The sequence below is a fragment of the Indicator indicator genome, chromosome 21, assembly GCF_027791375.1.
Source record: "Indicator indicator isolate 239-I01 chromosome 21, UM_Iind_1.1, whole genome shotgun sequence".
NCBI classification, from domain to species: Eukaryota; Metazoa; Chordata; class Aves; order Piciformes; family Indicatoridae; genus Indicator; species Indicator indicator.
In genome coordinates this window covers 13062905-13081630 of record NC_072030.1, presented here as the reverse complement: position 1 = coordinate 13081630, position 18726 = coordinate 13062905, and the positions used below count along the sequence as shown (strand labels likewise).

Here is an 18726-nt window from a genome sequence, read left to right as displayed (position 1 = left end):
TCCCCCAGCAGCCCAGGTTGCCCAGAGAGGTGGGAGATGCCCCATCCCTGGAACCATTCCAGGTCAGGTTGTTTGGAGCTCTGAGCAACCTGCTCTAGTTCCAGATGTCCCTGCTGACTGCAGGGGGTTGGACTAGATGACCTCTAAATGTCCCTTCCCAACCAAACCAGTCTGGGATTCTATGATTTTCGATGATCCTTGTCAGCATAGGAAGCTGGGTGACAGCTGGTAAGGAGAAATGGAGACAAGTGCAGTGGAGGTGTAAGACAAGGAGTCAAAGCACTGAACAGAAAAAATGCTGTTTGAAGAGCAGGGTGGTCAGGTCTGGTTTCACCTAGTTAATTGTCTTCCAGCAAAGATTAGCTCTGTCAATGCCAACAGCTGCAGATGGATGCAGGATGCTAGTGAGTGGTTTCCAGCTGGTTTTATCTCACTGTCTTCATTACAAAGATCTCATTCTTGTCCCTCTGAGACCCATTGAGATCGTGAGTATGGCAAGTGCAGGAGAACCAACCGCCGTTGACAACCAGCAGCTTGTAGCAGGACATGAAAACCTTCACTGCTCAGAGATGGATGATTCAAGCAGACTCCACAATGTCTTCTCTTAGGCTGAATCATCTACTGAGAGGAAAGGAAATGGAGCTGTGGATTTTATGTCAGAGGAAGCTTTGAAGGTAATTTTAAGGACTGTTGCATCATTTGTCTGAGAAAATCTGTTAATAAGCTGTGAACAACCATCATAGCTTCCGGTTCTACTGAAATCAGAGGAGGCATCTGAGGGGAATGCAGTTTATCCAGCTGAGTGGATATTTTGGGTTTGGATATTCTTTGGTGGTTTTTGGCTACTCTTACAATCCCTTAAAACAAGGTTTCTTGTGCAGGAAAATAGAGACATTGTTTTATTAAGTGTGGTGTACAGGAAAAAAAAACTGACCAGTGTCTCCTGGACTCATGATGGAAAGTCAGAGTGAAACTATAGAATCATAGAATCATTTTGGTTGGAGAAGGCCTTTAAGGTCATTGACTCCAACCATCCTCCAACTCTTTCAAGTCTGGTGCTAAAGCACATCCCTTAGCACCACTTCTCTGCTTCTTCTAAACACCTGAGATGCCTGGGGCTGTTTAGTCTTGAGAAGAGAAGACTGAGTGGGGATCCAATCAATGTCTATAAATATCTGAGGGGTGGGTGTCAAGTGGAGGGGGCCAGGCTGTTTATGGAGGTTCACAGTGATAAGACAAGGAACAATGGGTTCAAACTAGAACATAGAAGATTTCAGCTCAACATGAGGAGAAACTTCTTTACAGTGAGGGTGACAGAGCACTGGAACAGGCTCCCCAGGGGGGTTGTGGAGTCTCCTTCTCTGGAGAGTTTCAAAACCCACCTGGATGCATTACTGTGCAGACTACCCTAAGTGATCCTGCTCTGGCAGGGGGATTGGACCTGATGATCTCTGGAGGTCCCTTCCAACCTCTAATATACTGTGAGACTGTGATACCTCCAGGGCTGATGATTTAACCACCTCCCTTTAGGAGCCTATTCCAGTGAGAACCCTTTCAGTGAAGAAGTTTCATATAATATTCAACCTAAACCTCCCCTGGTGCAACCAGAGGCCATTTCCTAAATTTAGGACAATTCTTTTTCTGTGCAACAGACAATCAGAAACCAATAGAAATGGAAATAATTTCTGCACTGTTTGGAATATAATGGTTAAATTCACAAATATGCTAAATGTTTATTAATGTCCTTTATGATTCTGTTTGTGGGATGGTCAGCATTCAACATACAAAGTAACTTTTTTTTTTTTAAATTAAGATCAGGAGAGTATCTTTCCTTTCATGGGTGATAGTGAAGATGTATAGAAGCAGGGATGCCCTACTTGGTGCATTAGCATTGATAAAGGGAGGGAATTAGAAGATGTTTGCTCCAGTGTTTTGCAGGCATCGAATTCCCAGCTTGGAAGACGTGCTGTAGCAATCAGGGTGATGTTCAGAGTAAGAAGGGATGCAGTCTGGTGGGTCTTTGTTTCTATGGTTACACTCAACTGGAATTGCTGCAACTAGGTCAGCTGGGAAGGTGTGAATGAAAACAAAGCAATTCGGAATTGGTAATGAGAGTTCAAAGAGAAGGTTGCTGCTGCTGGGGAAGGGGGAGAAGGGAAGAAGGGAGCTAAGTGTGGAGAGAGGGATTTTAATGTACATTTGTAATGCATATGCATGGAGTACCACACAGCTGGATCTGTGCTTTAGCATCATTGACTCTTCCAGCACCATGCAGCAGGCTATTGTTTGGAGAATCACCTGCAGAGCACCATCAAAAGGGCATGCTCTGTGCTGGTGACACCTTTCCTCCCTTCTGGCTGCATATCCAGGCAGCAGCAGTAGAACAGAAGAGGCTGTGGCAGCTGGAAGAGAGAGAAAGAACAGATGGAAGAACAGTTGTGGATGTCTCATGGGTTTAAGTGTTTAAGCCAGGCTGGATGAATATCTAGTGGAAGATATTCTCGCCCATGGTGTGGAACTAGATGATCTTTAAGGGAAAACAAAACCAAGGGCAGGGAAGGTGAAGCATCCTCAGCCCACAAGTGAGGAGAAATAGGCTGCAAAAGCAGTCTAAAAGGAAGTAACTTGGGTGTGAAGGGTTGCAAAGCCCTGGCCTGGGCTGCCCAGGGCAGTGGTGAAGTCCCCATCCCTAGAGGGCATTCAAAGATATGGAGATGTGGTGCTGAGTGCCACGGTTTAGTGGTGCCCTGGCAGTGCTGTGTTAACAGTTGGACTTGATAATCTTAACGGTGTCTTGTTGCTAAACTGATTCTATAATTGGCACTGCAGAGCCTATGCATCAATCCTCTGTTGATGGCTTGAGTCCTGGGCTTTTGTGTTTTCTCCAAATCAGGCATGGTAGGACATCTGTCTGTATCCCTGTAACTCAGAGTACTCCTGCATATCAGATGAGTAGTGCCAGAAGAGAAAAGTTACACAGCATGGCCATTTGGGGAGGATACTTCAAGGAAAGGGGAAGCAGCTGATAGTTCAGTTTTGTCAACAGCACTGACATTAACACACTTGAATTTCCACATTCCTTCCCTTTTAAATGTCATGCTGTTCTCCATATGAACTTATTGGAGTAGGGACAGAGGAGGCCACAGCAATGATGGGAGGGCTGGAAGCCCTCTGCTGTGAGGCCAGGATGAGAGCGCTGAGGTTGTTCAGCCTGGAGAAAAGAAGGCTCCAAAGAGACCTTCTGGTGGCCTTGCAGCACTTAAAGGGGCTAAGAAGAAAGCTGGAGACAGACTTCTGAGCAGGGCCTTTTGTAACAGGACAAGGGGTGATGACATGGAACTAGAAGAGGGAGACAGACTAGAGAGAAGGAAACAATGCTTTTACAGTGGTGGTGGTAGTGATACGGGTCCAGGTTGCCCAGAGAGGTGGGAAATGCCCTATCCCTGGAACCAGGCTGTCTGGGGCTCTGAGCAACCTGCTCCAGTTGCAGATGCTGCTGCTGACTGCAGGGGTTGGACTAGATGACCTTTAGAAGTCCCTTCCCACCCAATCCAGTCTGTGATTCTCTTCATTACAGCGCATAACGTATTAGAGGCTGGACAGCCGAAGCTGCCGGGCAGCTGCCTGTTGCCGGGACCCAAATTTTAATCCTCCCCCTCCATTACCTCCATCACCACCCCTACAAGGGCTTCAGCCCCGTGCGGTGCATCTCCAACGCCCGGGGAAGGCAACCTCACTGGCCTCTCACTACGCGCAGCCAAAGGGGCGGGCGCAAAGGGGAGCGGAGCCCAATGGGCATGGGGGGGACCCGGGGGAGGCGGGGCTTGATGGCGCGGAGAGCCAATGGGAAGCGGGCCAACGGGCCGGTGTTCAAGAGGGAGGGAGCGCGGAGGGGGAACTCGGCAGCGCTGGCGGGGAGGGTCGGGACGGCGAGGGCCGAGCCGAACCTAGCCGAGCCGAACCCAACCCAGCCGAGCCCCGACGAATAGAGCTGAGTCCCGTCGAACCGAGCCTCGCTGTGCCCCGACGAACCCTGCCTCGCCTGGCTCCGACCAACCCATCCGAACCGAACCATGGCAGGCTCCGAAGGCGGCCGGTCGCTGCGGTTCTTCACCTGGGAGGAGATCGAGCAGCGCAATGGGCGGGGGTCGGCGCCCCAGGAGCGGTGGCTGGTGATCGAGAGGAAGGTGTACGATATCAGCCAGTTCTACCGGAGGCACCCGGGAGGCTCCCGGGTCATCAGCCACTACGCCGGGCAGGACGCCACGGTGAGCGGCGGGGCAGCGGCAGGGTGGCCGTTCCCAGCCCGGGGAGGGACGGCACAGAGGCGCAGGGGACAGGGGTCCTGGGGCAGGGACAGAAGTGCGGTCCCCTCTGGGAGAGGAGAGTCCCGGGTGACTGATTTCACAAGGACATTTCTGAAGAAACAACAAAAACTGTGCAGAAATGCGTGCAACCAGCTTTAAATCTGGGAGGGAAACAGTGACTTTCGAGTATGAAGACTATATAAGAATACTCTGTTTTTATACATGCCTAGTCACAGACCAGAACTGAATAGAAGTACCCGAGATATTCATAGAATCACAGAATTGGTTTGGTTGGAAAAGCCCTTTAAGATCATGGAGTCCAACCCTTAACCCAGCACTGCCAGGGCACCACAAAACCGTGGCCCTCAGCACCACATCTCCAGGGCTTTGAAAGCCGTACAGGGATGTGGACCCCACCACTGCCTTGGGTAGCCTTTTCCACGTCTTGAGAACTCTTTGGGGGCAGAAATTGTCCGTCGTGTCCAACCTAAACCTCTCCTGGTGCAAGTTGAAATGGTTTCCTCTTGCCCTGTCACTTGTTACTGTGGAGGGAGAGAACATTCCCAATACTCATTCACAAGTGTGTGAACATATCGAGCTTCCTCCGGCTTTAAAAGTCCAGCTCTGTGTGCCCAAGAGGTGGCACTAGCGCAAAATCTTGTTGAAAGTCATATTTTGGTCTTTAAAAAACATCAGTCGACCCTTCTGAATGCCGGTGGCTGTTGCAAAGTGGAGCAATCATTGTTTGGATTGGAATTGTGGGGTACTTTTGGCAGTGGATTTCCCTCCTTCAGCTAATTATGCCTTGCACTAAAGAAAACACAGTTCTCCAAACGTGAGTATTTAGACCCAAGGGCAATTATGGGATGTTGAAGCTGCCTCACAAGTGGTTTTGATGGGCTGTGTTTCAGTCCTGAGCAGAAACAAGGGACTTGAGATTTAGTGTTCTGTCTCACCTCATTGTATGCATGCAATGTAAAGCTGAAGAGAAGGTGGGCTCACACATACTTCATGAGGTGAGGATGAGCACCTGCATTTTTGAAGCCCCATCAGAAGTGGGTCAGTCCCAGTGGCCAGCAGATAGGGCTGAACACAGTGCATTGTCATCTGTGTTGCTGCTGGGTGCAGCTGAACTGCTGACCACTCAGGAACCCCAGCCAAGTGAACTCCAATGTTTCCAACAGTTTTGTCCTGGAATTGTAAAGAATGAAAGTGCCTCACAAAGAGCAAAACTGGGAAGGAAAGAAAGAACACTTTTGCTTTGCTGAATGCCACCAGAGTGTTCTGATTTCAAGGAGGTGCAATCAGCACTGCCAGGTTTCACAGCCTTCGTGGAAGGGATTGGTCTAATCGGGTGGTACCATCCTCCTCTGATCTGCCCACATACTCCTCCCCGTTCTCACCCCCCTCTTCCAGTGAGAATATGCAAATTACAAACCCCTCTTCTCTTCCCATCCTTTATTTGTACAAGCCTGAGCAGAGAGGATGCTGCAGCTGAAGTGCAACAGGGCTGACCCAGAGCTGGCAACATCAGCTGGGCTTTTAACCCCTTTCTTGATTAGACAATCTTTTAATAAAATTTACTTTGAAACCCATGTAATTAGGAGCTAGTAACAATTGTCCTGAGCAGTGCATGATGCAGAAAGCTTACAGAGTGGTATGCAGAGAGCAAATACTGTCTCAGGAAAGAAAAAGCATTCTTAGGCTGAGGGAAATGGGTAAAATTTATGATAATTTGGACACAGGGAGAGAAATGTGCAAAAGGAGGTAAATGGGGGATCATTAGCAGGGCTGTCAAACTGCCGGGGGGGGGGGGGGGGTTGAATCTAAATATAGTGATAAAATCTCTAGTGATAACAGTCACTAGTGATTTCTTTTTTACTTCTGGCTGCCTGGTTGCCATGGAGATCAACCGGACATTTAAATGATGAGAGTGATTTCTCTAACAGGGATTTTCTGAATGGTAAAGATGAATAAAAAGCAGCAGACTCTTCAGAAACGTGAAGAGGAATCAGATGAGGAGTGGGAGGCAGGTAGCAAGGAAACAAAACTCTTCTAAGAAGATGTGGACAGAGGGGCATTGGGGGTTGCCAAGGAAGCATGTCTGGGGGTTTTGAGATGGATGGGAGTCACTAGCAAGTGCCAGTGCCTGTGTCCCCCATGTCCCATTGTTTTACCCACTGTAGCTGGTTTTGTGCCAGCATCTTACCCTACTTCCTAGACATTCACTTCAGGATATGGGGCTTGAAGAAAAAAGAAGTGGAACCTAAAGACAAAACAAAGACAGAGTTTCTGAGGGCACAAATCTTCTGAGGAAGTGGCTGAAGGAACTGGGGTTGTTCAGCCTGGAGAAAAGGAGGCTGAGAGGAAATCTGACTCTCTACAGCACCCTGAAAGCAGCTTGAAGCCAGGTCAGGTTGGTCTCTTCTCCCAAGGAACAAGTGACAGTACAAGGGGAACTGGCCTCAAGTTGCCCCAAGGAAGGTTTAGGTTGGACATGAGGAACAATTTCTTCACTGAAAGCGTTGTCAAGGCACTGTCCAGGGCAGAGGTGGAGTCCCCATCCCTTGAGGGGTATCAAAGCCAGAGAGATGCAGTGCTGAGGGACATGGTTTAGTGGTGTTCTGGCAGTGCTGGGTTAAGGGTTGGACTTGATGGTCTTAAAGCTGTTTTCCAAGCAAAACAATTCCATCATTCCACATATCTTGAGGTTCAATGAGATATGAGATTTTCAGATTCATAACTGGGTTATGAGTTCATGTTTCTTGGTGACCTGTACTTAACCACATCCAGGTAGAAAATGATGCATAGAATTTAGTTTCAAATGATCATTTATGGTCTGAACAAAGCAGTAAGATTAGTGGCAGTAAAATCTGTCTCAGCCAGCTCCGTTAGCTGGGTTACTTTGTGCTGAGTCCAGGATATCAGGAAATCTGTTTCTTTTGCTGTCACCTGAAGAATCTTTTTTCTTCAGCCTTCTTCCTTTATCTGTATTTCAGGATCCTTTCACAGCATTTCATCTTGACAAGACACTAGTGAGAAAGTACCTGAGCCCACTCTTGATTGGTGAACTGGCACCGGATCAGCCCAGCTTTGAGCCCAGCAAGAATGTAAGTATCTTTAACATCTGGTATGTGGGTTGAAATTGTGCTATTTAACTTCTCTTAATGGTAGCCAGAATTTCCTGTATATAAAATGATTGAGTCTCCTAGAATCCCTCTCTTGACCTGTAGCTTCTCTTTCACTTCATGTCATTATTAGTACTTTTAGTGAAGATTTGCCTCCAGGTGACCCTTAGCTTTTCCCTGTTGCCACAGTAGCTTCTTGAAAGGGGGAAGTGAGCTCTTTGAGGTTCTGAGGCATTTTCAGATACTCTTGGGTCTCCCCACAGCAAAAGCTGGTAGAAGACTTCCGTGAGCTCCGTGCCGCTGTGGAGAAGATGGGGCTTCTCAACCCCAACCCTGCCTTTTTCATCCTGTACCTCTGTCACATCTTGATGTTGGATGTTGCAGCCTGGCTCACCATCTGGTATTTTGGAGCATCCACAGTGCCTTTCCTTTTCTCTGCAGTGTTGCTAGGCACTGTCCAGGTAAGCAGATAGACAAAAAAAGAAGACCCAAAAATGCGAGATGCCAGCCCTTTGAGACGAAGGCCAAGAGCATCCTGGCCTGGATCAGAGTGTGGCCAGCAGGACCAGGGCAGGGATTGTCCTCCTATATTGGGCACTGATGAGGCCACACCTAGAATCCTGGGTTCAGATTCAGGTCCCTCACTCCAGAAAGGTGGAGCTGCTGGAGTGGGTCCCGAGACAAGTCCTGCGAAGAGTGGCTGAGGGATCTGGAGTTGTTCATTCTGGAGAAAAGGAGGCTGAGGGGAGTCCTTCTGGCTCTCTACAACTCCCTGAAAGGAGTCTGGAGCCAGGTGGGGGTTGGTTTCTTCCTCCAAGGAATAAGCTATAGGGCCAGAAGAAACAGCCTCAAGTTGCTCCAGTTGAGATTTAGGTTGGACGTTGGAACAATTTCTTCCCCAAAAGTGTTGCAAATCATTTGAATAGGCTGCCCAGGGCAGTGTTGGAGTCCCTGTCCCTGAAGGGGTTTCAAAGCCATAGAGATGTGGTGCTGAGGGCCATGGTTTAGTGGTGACCTGGCAGTGCTGGGTTAGGGGTTGGACTCCATGATCTTAAAGGTCTCTTCCAAGCAAAACGATTCTGTGATCCTGTGATTCCTTTAGGTGCTCATTGCCCTAACCACAAGGCAAATCTTCATGGACTCCCCAGAGTTCTGCTTCTCCCTGGATTCCACCAAAGGGGCAACATTAGAGTGCCATGACATGCTGCTTTGGTTGAGCAGACTTTGCCCTGCTTTTTCCTTCCCATAGCCCATCAAAGGCCTCCTTATTCCCAGCCTTCTTCCTACAGTGAAAGCCATGCTGCACTTCTGAGGTCCCTCGTGCCAGAACTCCAAGACACTGTGCAGGGGCCAAACCACTGTGTTCCCATGGGAACTTCCAGGGAGTTAGAGGAGAGGGCAGAACAGCTCTCAAAGCCCCAGCTCTTTCTCCTGTGGCCAGCTGATCCTCTTGGAATTACAAGTACTCAGAGGAGGCAGCAGCAAGCAGTCCCTTAAAGGAGACTTTGTTGCTGATTTCTGTGCAGTTTTGTAAGAGAATCAATGCTGGTTCTGAGCTCTGTGGCTTTTATTTTTTTAACATGATTTTTTTTTTCCCCTCATGAAAAAAACTATCTAGGACTAAAAGTCATTAGGCAAAGTCTGGACTGTAGTGGTACATAGTAAAAGAGAAGTGTTTGGACTGGGTCTTAGTAGTGGAAATGCTCTCACTATCCAAGGGTATGTGTTGAGGAGCATAGGAATAGAAAAGCAAACCCTCTTCTGAGCCTCTTGATTCTTTTTTTTACCCAGCAGCACTGTTGTGTGGTGTTGATTTTTTTTTTTTTTTTTAATTATTTATTCCAGGCCCAGGCTGGCTGGCTTCAGCATGATTTTGGACACCTTTCAGTCTTTAGCACATCCAAGTGGAACCACTGGGTCCACAAGTTCGTGATCGGCCATCTGAAGGTGGGCATTCAGTGCTGAGAGGGGCTTGGCCTGGGATGCTCTGCAGTCTAAGCTTGAAGAAATCAAACACAAGGAGCTACTGGGGAGGGAGGACTAAGGGCAGAAGATATAACTTCTTTCTGGCACTTTCTTCTCATCCCTTCCTGCAGGGAGCACCAGCCAGCTGGTGGAATCATCTCCACTTCCAACACCACGCTAAACCCAACTGCTTCCGCAAGGACCCCGACGTCAACATGCACCCCTTATTTTTTGCTCTGGGAAAAACACTCTCTGTAGAGGTGAGACCTGGTGAAGGCTGGGAGTGGGGGGTTACAGCATTAGGATGCAAATCTGGAAAGCTGCTTGGAGACTAGTGAGCAGTTGGCTTGGTCAATGAGTTGTCTGAGTCTTCTGGGGGTTTGGAGAAGGTGCAGATTTGGCATTAATTCCTTTGAAAAACAAGAATTAAAAAGATCCAGGTGCATCACTAGCTTCCAGGCACTTAATGGTGCACCTGTTTTGTTGTTTTGTTTTGTTTTCCCCTAATACAATCTTCTCTGGGTTCAAATGACCCAATTTTATTCTGAAGGTTAAAACAAACAAACAAAAAACACACAAGAACTGCTTCTGGTAGAATGAGAAGTACCTCCAGAGCATAGTTTGAGTTGATGTGCTATTTTATACAGTGCAACCCTACCTCCTACTGATCCCTGATATTCCTTTGTAATACTCGCAGTACTTCTGAGGTTTTTATATCCTTAACATTTCAAGAGGTTATTTTTGGTGGGTTTCAAAATGAGACCAAAATATTTGTCACGGTGACAAGTTCAGATGTCTCTGATGGGAGACTTGCAGTTGAATGAAGAGAAGGTTGCAGGTTGTTCTCATTATCAAGGTCAGCTTTGACTGATTTGTGGTAGTTGGAGAAACAAAGCAGCAGATGATAAGCAAGGGCTCTCTGGAACATTTGCAGTTAGTGGTCAAAGAAGCTGTTTCAGTGGTCTCCATCTGACAGTGGGTGTCAGACTGGGTCTCATTTGGAGTCCAGCTCTGGAACAACTCTGAGGTTAATTGAATGGCTTCAGCATTTGCCAGTCCTTTAAAAAAAAAAACACCCAACAAATGAGTTACAGAAATTCATGGCATCACCTGGCTGAAATGCTCAGAATGCAGTGAAATTAAGGGCAGGCTGCTGTCTGGAATTGGTTAGAACATGTATAGGGATACAACGGAATTCCTGATGGAAGTTGGTGATGTGATGTTGTGTTAATACAGTGAACACTGACAAATAACTAGTCTCAGAGGGAGGATAATCTGTTCACCTCTGTTCCTGTGGACACAGTTTAATGCCTAAATGCTCATTGCTTTGGAGACTAATTGCCAGAAGATGGGAGTTTTATTAATAGCATCACAAGCTATTCTTTTTTTTTTCTGGAGCTCGATTTGGGCAGCAGACTCTTCTCTCATGGATTTTTGAGTGTTGAGCTGCTGTGCCCTCTGTAGGGGAAGAGCTTCCAATGCATGTTGCTGTCTGAGGTGAAAGAGACTTACTTCCCACCAGCCTCTTGTGATGAAAAGTTACCCTGACAGTCACAGACTGAAGCTGTAGGGGATGATGAAGCCAGTGACATGGTGGAGGGTGGCATGGTTTGATAAGACATCTGTTTGGAAGGTTAGGAGGTATCTCAGACTGCATTGCTTTGGCAGCATAGGTGTATGCACAGATGTCTTTGGGTTTTCTCCATGGCCTGAGTAATTTATTTACTTTAACAGCTTGGTGTACAAAAGAAGAAATTCATGCCTTATAACCACCAGCACAAGTACTTCTTCATCAGTGAGTAACCCTACCCTTTTGCAGTGCTAGGGACAGCATTCCCTCAGCTCCTTCCTTTTCCAGTCCACCTCACTGGGATGAAAGGGCACAGTTAATGCCTCTGCCATCTATTTCTCCACTCTAGTTGGTCCCCCAGCTCTGGTGCCTCTTTACTTCCAGTGGTACATATTCTACTTTGTGGTACAGCGGAAGCAGTGGGTGGTAAGTCAGCTCCACGTTGCCAGTGGTGATTTCTTGTTGTATGGAAGCAATCACTGGGAGGAGCTCTGGGCTGTCTCTCTCTCTAGCAAGGGGTGTCACATGAGAAATGATGTAGTGACAGGATGAGGGGCAATGGTTTCAAATTAGAGAAGAGTAGATTTAGATTGGGTGTTAGGAACAGGTTCTGTACCATGAGCATGGTGGAACACTGGAACAGGTTGCCCAGGGAGGCAGTTGAAGCCCCATCCCTGGATATATTCAAGGTGAGGCTCAACAAGGCTCTGGGCAACCTGATGTAGTTGAGGATGCCCCTGCTCACTGCAGAGGGGCTTGGACTACATGACCTTTGGAGGTGGCTTCTAACCCAGGCCATTCTATGATTCTATGTTTGCTGGGGGAGAGAGGGTACCTTCCACACAGCCCTTGTCCTCTCTAAAAGGTCAGTTCCCAGTTGGGTAACAGAAGATGTTCTCTGATGTCCTGTCTTGGTCTGAGGTGTCTGAATGTCCTCAGGCATTCCTTCTTTTGCAGAGTTGATGTTCCTACAGAACTTGCCCTTCAGGTAATGTGAGAGTTTAGCTGAAGGTCGAAGTGGTATTCTGGCCACTCTTTTTTGCTTCCCAAACAATACAGTAAAAGCTTGAGCACAGAAAAAAGGGAAAAGTGTCAGAAATCAGGGGGGGTTGGAAGAGGATTCAGTGCACCTCCACTTTGCAAAGTGGTTGTGAAATTAAGTAGCTTTCAGCCTAAAACCAAATCCTTCTACCAGTAAAAGATATTATGGGAGGTTTTAAAGGATTAGAAAGGATGGTAAATTCAGAAGTCAGTAATTCAGCCTCTTAATGAATTTTCATCTGTTTCTTTTACTACAGGACCTGGCCTGGATGTTGTCCTTCTACATCCGATTCTCTCTCACCTACTGGCCCTTACTGGGGGTGAAGGGTTTGCTGGGGCTGATCATATTAGTCAGGTATCATTCAGTTTATCATTCCTTCAGTCTCTTTCCCCAGTTTATATCAATCCTCTGTATCAGCTTTTCTTCAAGCTCCTGCTTTCTCTCTCCCCTTAACCCCCTACTCTTCTGTCCCCTCCTGCCTTCCAGCAAGGCAGTGGTTGTTGCCTGTCAGGCATGTCTTTGGGAGGTGTGGGTGATCTGCTGGTCAAATGCTCATTTTGTCAGGCAACAACTAGCTGGTAGCTCTACCAGTGTCTTGTCCTGACTTGTCAGGGCATGTGTGTGACATCAGTAATGGTTTTGGGTGTTTGTGTGTGCAGGTTTATAGAGAGTAACTGGTTTGTCTGGGTTACACAAATGAATCACATCCCGATGCACATCGATTATGATAAGAATGTGGACTGGTTCTCTACCCAGGTAAGACCTTCTTGCCTGTGACTTCAAAGGTGAGAAGTTAGAGCTCTAGGTGTGTAATGCCCAAGAGACCTGATCACAGAAGTGGTGGGAATTGAGAGAGGAAGACTTGAGCAGCTTATCCTCACTGTGTGAAGTGAGTCATTAGGGCAAAAGAAGAGGGTGCAGAAGTGGGATGGAGGCTTCAGCTGCTGAGCAGAGATGCCTCAAGGAAAATAATTGGAGGTGCTGCAATGCTCTTCAGATAGAAAGCTTCCTGTGCATGAACAGTGCAGATCTTTCATGAGTACCCTGCTTTATTTTAGTTCTGAAGCCATGACATGTTTTTTTCAAGTAGAAGAGGTGAAAGTCTTGGTGGTTATGACTTAGTCTCACTGGGGAACTCAAATCTATTCTCCTGAGTTCTGTCCCTAACACTGTTGTATCACATCATGTCCATCTCCTGTTGGCTGGAGATGGCTCTTGGAGTTGCTGTGTTCATCCAGAAGACACGTGATGATAAGGAGCCTGTACCTGCTTTCTGTTGTGTTGGACACACATATGAGAAGGGACATTCCTAAACCAGTGCTTAAATGTTGCTTTTTTTTTTTCCTCTCAGCTCCAGGCAACCTGTAATGTTCACCAGTCCTTCTTCAATGACTGGTTTAGTGGACATCTGAACTTCCAAATTGAGCACCAGTGAGTTGAAGCATGGGTTGGGGGGGTGAGGGAATTTCAAGGACTATTGGTTACACTAGGTCTGAAGAGCCTACAGGGTCCCTGTCCTCTCTATCAGCTAATGCAAGAGAAAGAGATAATGTGGGTCAGTGTTGTGCTCTTTACGTGGGGATGGAATAGGAACTTCAAGATACTTTTTGGAGCACTAGTGAGCACCAACACCACTTTAGATATGAGTAGCATGGCACAGGGGTGAGAGTTAGCCTTCTGGTTAGTACAGATGCTGACTGAAGTGACATGAGAAGGATCAGTACAGGGCACTGATGGCTGTGGGCCAAGGGAAGGCTGAGTTTTAGGTACAGAAGAAGGGCAGGAATTCTGAGGGATTGCCCAGAGAAGTAGATTTCTCATTCCTGGAATCATTCCAGATCAGGTGGTCTGGGGCACTGAGCAACCTGCTCTAGTTGGGGCTGTCCCTGCTGTCTGCAGGGGGGTTGGGTTAGATGAGCTTTAAAGGTCTCTTCAACCCAAACCAGTCTGGGATTCTATGGTTCTTCATGACGACAGATGCCACTGAGTGATAATATGCTTTTCCCACAGCCTTTTTCCTACCATGCCTCGACACAACTACTGGAAGGTGGCCCCTTTGGTGAAGTCCCTGTGTGCCAAACACGGTGTTGAGTACCAGTGCAAGCCACTGCTCACCGCCTTCGCCGACATAGTGCAGTACGTATCAACTGCAGTCCATAAGTGAAGGGCTCTCCACCCTTGCAGAGTGAACAAAGCAAGGGGAAGGGCAGCCAGCTTGCATCACAGAAGTTCTGTGAAGAGCCTCTGCTAGTACAGATAGCCAGAAAAGGGTTTGGGAAACTGTTCAGCCACACCCCTGGTTTTGGTAGCAGCAGATAGAAGGTGTCAGTGGGAGTGACCTCATGGAGAGCTGCTCTTCTCACTTGTGAGGAGTCAGAGGTCAGTAGGATCCCAGGTTTGGTGCCTGAGGATGCTCCAGAGGAAGAGGTGTTTTCATAAAGGTGAGTTAGGCTGCACCTCAAGTACTGTGTCCAGTTCTGGGCCCCTCAGTTTAAGAAGGACATTGAGAGACTTGAATGTGTCCAGAGAAGGGCAACAAGGCTGGGGAGAGGCCTTGGACACAAACCCTATGAGGAGAGGCTGAGGGAGCTGGGGGTGTTTAGCCTGGAGAAGAGGAGGCTCAGGGGGAACTCATTGCTGTCTACAACTACCTGAAGGGAGGTGGTAGCCAGGAGGGGGTTGGGCTCTTCTCCCAGGCAACCAGCACCAGAACAAGAGGACACAGTCTCAAGCTGCACCAGGGGAGGTTTAGGCTCAAGGTGAGGAGAAAGTTCTTCACAGAGAGAGTTGTTAGATGTTGGAATGTGCTGCCCAGGGAGGTAGTGGAGTCACCATCCCTGGAGGTGTTCAAGAGGGGATTGGATGTGGCACTCAGAGCCATGGTTTAGTAGTCATGAGGTCTTGGGTGACAGGTTGGACTTGATGATCCTTGAGGTCTTTTCCAGCCTTATTGGTTCTGTGATTCTGTTTGAACTGTCATTCATCTTGCTTCTCCTTTCTTCTCCTTGCCCCCTAGATGTTTCTTACTCCATCACAAAGCCTCGTGGCTCTCTGCTGCCACGCTTGCTCCTTCTGTTTTTATTCTAATGAAGTTGTTGCTTTAGCCTTCCAGCCCCCATGGTTTGCATCTTCTCCCTCTTTCCAAGGAGCTGTAGTCTACATTGCTTTGCTTCTAATGATCTCTGAGCAACTTGATCTAGTTGAAGATGTCCCTGCTCACTGCAGGGGGATTGGACTAGATGACCTATAAAGGTCCCTTCAACCCAAACCATTCTACGAGCTCCTTTAGACAGAAATTCTTCCTGCAAGGCTGTGTTCCCTGCATATTCTATTTCCTTGTTTTTTAAGGAAATGTGGTTTTCTCTTGGCAGCTCTTTGAAGGATTCAGGGGAGCTCTGGCTTGATGCCTATCTACACAAGTAAGCAGCAGTAGATCCTTGCAGAGGAAATCCCCACCCTTGTTGCCTCCCGTGGTGGTCACCGTGAAGATACTGCACAGAGGGGAGAGAGGTGGCTAAGCCAGAGGTGGGGAGGTGGTGCTGCTTAATTCCATTGGTGAATGTAATTAATATGATTTTTTTTTTAAAAGGTGTGTTCTTAATTCTTTTTGTGTTTCTTTTATTTCTCTTCTCTGGTGCTGACTTATGGGGGAAAAAGCTGAATGGGGGAGGTTACATTGCACCAAGCTAGGGGCCTGGGAACAGATTTCTTTCTGTCTGCTGATACTTCATTTGCTGGAGATATAGGAGAGAAGTCTCTTATCTAACATAGGCTTTGTGAGGTGGCCCTCAGGAATGGAGCAAGAAAGATAAGGCAGCATGAGCTCAAAGAAGACAGGAATGATTAAAATGTGGAAGCAATAAGGACTTGTGTAGGTACAGTATTTTCAAGTGCCTATATGAACAGGGCCTTTTGTGACAGGACAAGAGGTGATGGTTTGGAACTAACAGGGGGAGACTGGAGAGAAGGAAGAAATGTTTTCCAGTGAGGGTGGTGAGACCCTGGCCCAAGTTGCCCAGAGAGGTGGGAGATGCCCCAGCCCTGGAACCACTTCAGGTCAGGTTTGGGGCCATGAGCAACCTGCCCCAGTTGCAGATGTCCCTGCTGACTGCAAGGGGGTTGGACTAGATGATCTTCTGAGGTCCTTTCAACCCAAATGAGCCTGTGATTTCTGTGGTTCTATGTAATTAACAATGGCAATGGAAGTGCCCAAACCAAGGGACAGTAGGGAGCATGTGAGAGCCCAAATCGATTTGCATGTATGTGGGTGAGGTAGAGAAGGTGCAGGCAGCAGTTCTGAAGGAATAAGCATGAGGAAAAAGATCTAATTAAAGCAGAGAAACAGAAGTGGAGGCTATTCCACAGGGCTGCAGATGTGAGAGCTTGGCATGCTGTATTCTGTGGCAATGCTGCCCTCCACATCTCATCTATGCTGAAGGCCTCTGTGTTACTGACCCATTGGTGCCCTCCCACAGAGTCTCTGCAGGTGGTTTCCACAGTGCCATACTTGTGAGTGTTATTCAGCCTGTCACTGAAAGCCAGAAGACACAGAAATGTGGCATGTCCATCCTTGGGGTCCCTACAGGGGTGACTAAGGAAGCAAAAGGGTCTGTGGTCACCTGAAGCTTTACTCTTCTTTGAGTGATTTGTTAAGAGGAGAGCTCTTGACTTCTGGCCTGTGGACTATGAGGTGTTGCTGTCTGAGCTGCAGACACATTTCATGCTGATGTTAGGGGTTGGAGTGCTGCTGAAGTGCATTTATTTAACTCTGCGATCAACAGAAGTCACAGGCACACATCTGCCCATACATTGCTGGTCTTTCTCTGTTGGATGATGTGCCTTCAAAACACATCCCAAGAGGTTATTTAGCCTTCCTGCATTTCCTGGTGTCTTTTTGTTTGCTACACCAACGTTACAGAGGCCAAAAGAGGATATAGCACCTCATGTAGTACTAGGTGAAGGTGGTTCCATCACCCTGTCACCTCGAGGACAGGTGGCTTAATGTCCAGAAGAATGGGTTGATTTTTGAAGAAGATAGGCTGCTTTTCCTCAATAACATCTAAAAGGAGAATGGCTTGCAAGGGAATGGAGGAAATTAATCTTCCCAGACCAAGCGTGTTCTTAAGCACTGAATAAAATTGTAATAGAAATAATAAAATAATCATTAAGTCCTTGATACCTGTGGATAAAGACCATCAAGGAAATGGGCCTTAGTTACTCTTTTACCTTGTATTTTCCTGCTCCATTTCTTTCCCTCTTATTATCAAAGTTGATGGAGTAAAGTTTAATAATAAATTTTTTTTTATCTCATCAATGACTACTGTTCCCAGAGTAAAATGTGTCTGCACTGTCTAGAATATGGAGAGAGAACTGTCACAAACCTCAGCATTTGTATTTTGGAGGAAGGGGATCAGCTCTGTCCTCTTGTGAGAAGTGTGCAGGATGGGGCCAGGCTCTTGTCAGTGGTGCTCAGCAGCAGGACAAAGGGCAACAGGCACAAAGGAACCCAGGAGGTTTCACTTGAAGATGAGGAGAAACTTCTTTGCTGTGAGGATGCTGTGGCAAGCTGCCCAGAGAGGTTCTGGACTCTCCTCTGAAGAGATTTCAAATCCATCTAAACATTGTGCTCCTGGGCAGGCTGCTGCAGGTGCCCCTGCTTTAGCAGGCTGGTTGGGCTGGATGATCTTCAGAAGTCCTTTCCAACCTCCACCATGCTGGGATTCTGTGATAAACAAACCAGAATGTGAATCCTCACAAAACCAAAGCCATACACCAAAATGAATTCTACCACTGTACACCAGTTCTCCCTCCAGGCTGAGAAGGAAAGGCAAAAATCAATGACCCTTGACTTCTGGAAGTTGCATGACCCTCTGTGCAGGAAGATGGGTGTTTGATGACATCAGGAGCTCCTCTGGAAGGACATTCAACGGTGGCACTGTCAGAAGTTCCCTCTGAGCTTGGAGTATTGCCCCTAAGCCACAAAGGGACAGAAGCCTTGTTAGCCTTGTCAGGACAGGTGTTTAACATCCCAGCTCCACAGGGAGCTTCAGTGCCCTAGGGTGAGCTCTTCATATGGACAAATGGGGAGCTGCCTGAGCTAGGTAAGACAAAGCACCGAAGACAGGGAGGTCTTTAAAAAATCCTTTGGAGTCATTCTCTCTCCATGTCTCAAGCTTCACAGCTCTGGATTTTGTCCATCAAACAAAGCCACACAGTCTGTCCTGCTAGCAAGGACATTTCCACCTCCTGTTTTGAGCCATAACTGCCAGGTTTGAGAATGAAGTTCACTCCTGCTCTCTTTTTGTGTCCATAACTCAGAAATGCAAGCAGAATGGTTTCAAGAGGGAAGGAAGGTCCTCTTCCTCTTTTGTCAGGACAAGTTTTCAATCCTCTCTGACAAAAGAGAGAACTGAGCCTAAGCTTTTCTGGTTGCTGGGTGTTAGTGCTGTAGCCATAGAGATACTTCAAAGAAGTGCAAGCACTTCCAACATGTTTTGAAGGAAGATAGAGAGACTTCAGTTCATGAAGCTTTGAAAGTACACAGAAGACAGATTGTGACAAGTGAAGTAAGTAGAAAATAATGTCAACTGGTAAGTCAAGTGGGCCATAAATGTTCAGCTGTGATGAAGTTCTTGGTGTTGCTCAGAGTCAGAACATCAGTTATCTGGATGTTTAATTTTGAGTATTCAAACAAATCTAAGCTAACCCCAGGGT

General features: G+C 47.3%; 1 protein-coding gene across 1 annotated transcript; it reads left to right on the top strand.

The window, feature by feature from the left end:
* The first annotated feature begins 4073 nt into the window (after positions 1-4073).
* Positions 4074-15595, top strand: LOC128973977 (acyl-CoA (8-3)-desaturase-like). The gene is made up of 12 exons (XM_054390475.1): positions 4074-4268; positions 7307-7417; positions 7699-7896; positions 9281-9382; positions 9532-9660; positions 11135-11195; positions 11320-11396; positions 12269-12366; positions 12672-12768; positions 13364-13443; positions 14023-14148; positions 15384-15595. Exons 1-12 carry the CDS (start codon positions 4074-4076, stop codon positions 15433-15435), a joined length of 1326 nt encoding a protein of 441 aa, XP_054246450.1. The 3' UTR covers positions 15436-15595.
* The last annotated feature ends 3131 nt before the right edge of the window (positions 15596-18726 follow it).